This window comes from Dipodomys ordii, unplaced genomic scaffold (genome assembly GCF_000151885.1).
Source record: "Dipodomys ordii isolate 6190 unplaced genomic scaffold, Dord_2.0 Scaffold7, whole genome shotgun sequence".
Taxonomy (NCBI): domain Eukaryota; kingdom Metazoa; phylum Chordata; class Mammalia; order Rodentia; family Heteromyidae; genus Dipodomys; species Dipodomys ordii.
This window is the reverse complement of record NW_012267223.1, coordinates 5,460,288-5,464,092: the sequence shown is the minus strand read 5'-3', so window position 1 is coordinate 5,464,092 and position 3,805 is coordinate 5,460,288. Positions and strand designations below refer to the sequence as shown.

At 42.1% G+C, this 3,805-nt stretch overlaps 1 protein-coding gene across 1 annotated transcript in view; it reads left to right on the top strand.

Moving 5' to 3' along the window:
• Positions 1–3,805, top strand: part of Nol11 (nucleolar protein 11) — a 28,324-nt gene that overhangs the window by 2,197 nt on the left and 22,322 nt on the right. The window contains exons 2-3 of the mRNA XM_013036609.1: positions 1,302–1,450; positions 3,118–3,179. Coding sequence (XP_012892063.1) covers positions 1,302–1,450; positions 3,118–3,179 — 211 coding nt within the window. The remainder of the gene's footprint in view (positions 1–1,301; positions 1,451–3,117; positions 3,180–3,805) is intronic.

Here is a 3,805-nt window from a genome sequence, read left to right as displayed (position 1 = left end):
GCTCTTCAGCTCAAGGCTAGCGCTCTACCACCTGAGCCACAGCGTCACTTCCGGTTTTTTCTTTTTTGCTTATGTGGTGCTGAGGAATCGAACCCAGGGCCTCAAGCATGCAAGGCAAATGCTCTACCACTGAGCCACCTTCTCAGCCCCTAGAAAACATATACTTATAATAAAGTGAGATTATTTACGTAAGTCATGAATGACTAATTTATACTTACTTCCATGAGTTTGGAGGTTTGGAGTATGTCTTTTATGAGAACAAATGACCTTATTTAGAATATGTAGAGTAGTCCCTACAATTTTCTCATGTACATAGGGTTTTTTGTTTTATTTTGTTTTGTTTTTAAGTTGTGACAGCTAGGTGCTGGTGGCTCATACCTATTATCCTGGATACTTAGTGGTCTGAGATCTGAGGATTTCGTTTCAAAGCCAGTCCCGGCAGAAAAGCCCAAGAAGAATGTTAGCCTTGAGCACAAAGAGGCTCAGGGACAGCTCCCAAGCCCTGAGTTCAAGCCAACTGACCAAAACAAAACAAAAAGTTGTGACTAGGTATGCCTTTTCTACTAATGACCTAAAGAGCATAAGTTAAGCCAGAAGCCAGTGTCTCATACCTGTAATCCTAGCTACTCAGGAGGTTGAGATCTGAGGATTACAGTTCAAAGCTAGCCTGAGCAGGAAAGACGATGAGACTCTCATCTCCCATAAATTGCCAGAAAACCAAAAGTGGCACCATGGCTCAAGTGGTAGAGCTGAGGGACAGCGCCCAGGCCTAGAGTTCAAGCCCCACGACTGACAAAAAAAAAAAAAGAAGAACATGAGTTAACTTGTTAATAAAATGAGGATAAGTTCAAATCTTCTGGTCCTAAATGGATTACTCTGAAACAAATCACTTCACTAGGTTGGGCCAAGGATAATGATGCAAATTTGTAATCCCAAGCTGAGGCAGGATTGCAAGTTTGAGGCCAACTGGAGCAATATAGCCTCATTTCATTTTATTTTGTTATAGTTATTTGTTGGTCATGGGGCACTGTCCCTAAGCTCTTCTTGCTCAAGGCTAGAGCTCTACTACTTTGACCCACAGCTCCACTTCCAGCTTTCTGGTCATTAATTGGAGTTAAGAGTCTCACAGGACTTGGCCAGCCTGGTTTTGAACCACAATCCTCAAATCTCAGCCTCTTGAGTAGCTAGGATTATAGGCATGAGCCACCAGCACCTGTCTCCAGAAGTCTTATAAATGTCTTTGTCCTACTGTGTGAATTGTTTTAGAATGAAAATTAAAATATTTCTAATACTTCTTTCAGTTGTCGGCTGAGGTCTACAGGATACACTCAATAACAGGGACAGAGCCATGGGTCCTGTTCAAGGAAGGGGCTGTCCGCGGATTAGAGGCCTTGCTGGCAGAGCCACAGCAGAAAATTGAAACTGTCATCTCTGATGGAGAAGTGATTAAGTAAGTTACAGTACTTGAAAGTGAAGTTTTTACTAAGATAGGCATTATCTGTATAATCTCAGTACTCTCTGTCAAAGGCAGGAGGATCTCAAGTTTGAGGTCAGCCTGGGCTTTAGGCTGTAAGTTTCAGGACAGGCTACATAGTAAGACCCTTTCTCAAACAGAATGTGCTATATTTTCCCTCTACATTCTTTGCCTTGTCCAGAAGTAGTTTTGATTATAAGCATAATGAAAATAACCTGGAACTAGTCATCCAAAGCCCTTGGTTCAGTCTCCACACATGCCCCTCCCCCCCCCTCGCCCCCCAATCTAGTAGGTTAGCAACATTTGCTGAGTGCTGGCAGCTCCTGTCTATAATCCTGACTACTTATGAGACTGAGATCTTAGGATCCAGATTTTTTTTTGGTTATGGGGCTTGAACTCTGGGCCTGGGCGCTGTCCCTCAGCTCTTTAGCTCAAGGCTAGCGGTCTACCACTTGAGCCACAGTGCCACTTCCGGCTTTTTCTGCTTATGTGGTACTGAGGAATCGAACCCAGGGCTTCATGCATGCAAGGCAAGCATTCTACCACTGAGCCACCTTCCCAGCACAAGATCTAAATTTGAAGTCAGCAAGGGAAGACAAATTCCAGAGACTCTTATCTCCAATTAACTAGCAAAAAGTGGAGGTATGACTTGTGGTAGAAAGCCAGCCCTGAGCAAAAAAAAAAACACAACTAATAGTGTATTGTCATGAGTTTAGTCCTAGTAACAGCCGAAATAAGTAAATACTGACCAAAATAACATTTGGGGTAATAGATGATTTAGGAAACCCTAGGCCTGAGAGTCCTGTTGGAATGATAGAGAACTAGTGGTTATTTGAACATAAAATAGATAGCTCCAATGACCACTCTCTTTAGTTCTATTGTACTGCCTGACTTCCAAGTCACAATCTTGTCCCGTGGAGAAAGTATAGCTGATTGTAATGAAATCATTTAAGGTATCAGCTTTCTCAGATTCTGGAATAGACTGAAAAATGACCCATTCATGTGATAGAGGCTACTTCATGATTTCACATTTTGGCCCTTATTTCATCACATTTCCTGTTGAGTTGACTTGCTGCCTCTTTGGGTCTACCTGGTAAAGTCAAAGCAAAGACTTGTACTTTGTAAGTGAACAGTGTGGTGGACAGCTGTGTCAAACACTGACACTATACATTTTTTTTTCTGCCAGTCTTGGGGCTTGAACTCAGGGCCTGGGTGCTGTCCCTGAGCTTTTGCTCAAGGCTAGCATTGTACCACTTGAAACACAGCACCACTTGCGACTTTTTCTGTATATGTAGTACTGAGGAATTGAATCCAGGGCTTCAGGCATGCTAGGCGAGCACTCTACCACTAAGGCACATTCCCAGCCTGACCATGCATTTCTTAGTGTGAGCAATTGTCTGGGGAAAACTTTTGGGCTCTGACTACTGCTTTGGCACAATCCAAGGCTATGCCATCTTAGTTATGAGTCTTTTAGCTTCCCTCTGTTGGCATGAAGTAGATAAATAAGATCCAAATGTATTCCTCTGCATGCTAGGCCCCAAAATAATTCTGAAGGAAAGGGGGTGAGGGTCAAAGTTTTGATTGATAGAATATTTCAGTTGATATTGACATTTTGTAATTTTTCTCTGTTCTTTTTTTTCAAGGTGGACAAAGTTTTTCATGGCATATAGACATCCTGTTGTAATATTTGTTACTGAAAAAGTAAGTGATATCTTCAATTTCTCACCTATTTTGTTTTAAATTTTAAAGTCATCCATATTATTTTCAAAATGAAAAATGGGATTTATATAGTTTTTCTCTGATGGTTAAATTTCTTTATCTTTTGTTCTTATTTTTAATTTATTACATTTAAGCAGTTATACAGGAGTTTTGGAGTCCTGGAGCTTGAACTCAGGGCCTGGGCACGATCTCTGAAGTTTTTGCTCAAGGTTATGCTTTACCATTTGAGCCACAATTCTACTTGGTGGCTTTTTGCTGGTCAAGAATCTCAGGGACTTTACTATCCAGGCTGGCTTGGAACTATGTTTTTTTTTGTTGTTGTTGTTTTGCCAGTCGCAGGACTTGAACTCTGGGCTTGGGTACTGTCCCTGCACTCTTCAGCTCAAGGTGAGCACTCTACCCCTTGCCACAGTGCCACTTCCAGTTTTCTAGTGGTTTATTGGAGGTAAGAGTCTCACAGACTTTCATGCCTGGGCTGGCTTGGAACTATGATCCTCAGATCTCAGCCTTCTGACTAATTAGGATTACAGGTGTGAGCCAATGCCATCTGGCAACAAATCATTTTATAAGTACAGTGCATCTCTTTTTTTTGGCGGGGGGGGGGTCCGGTGG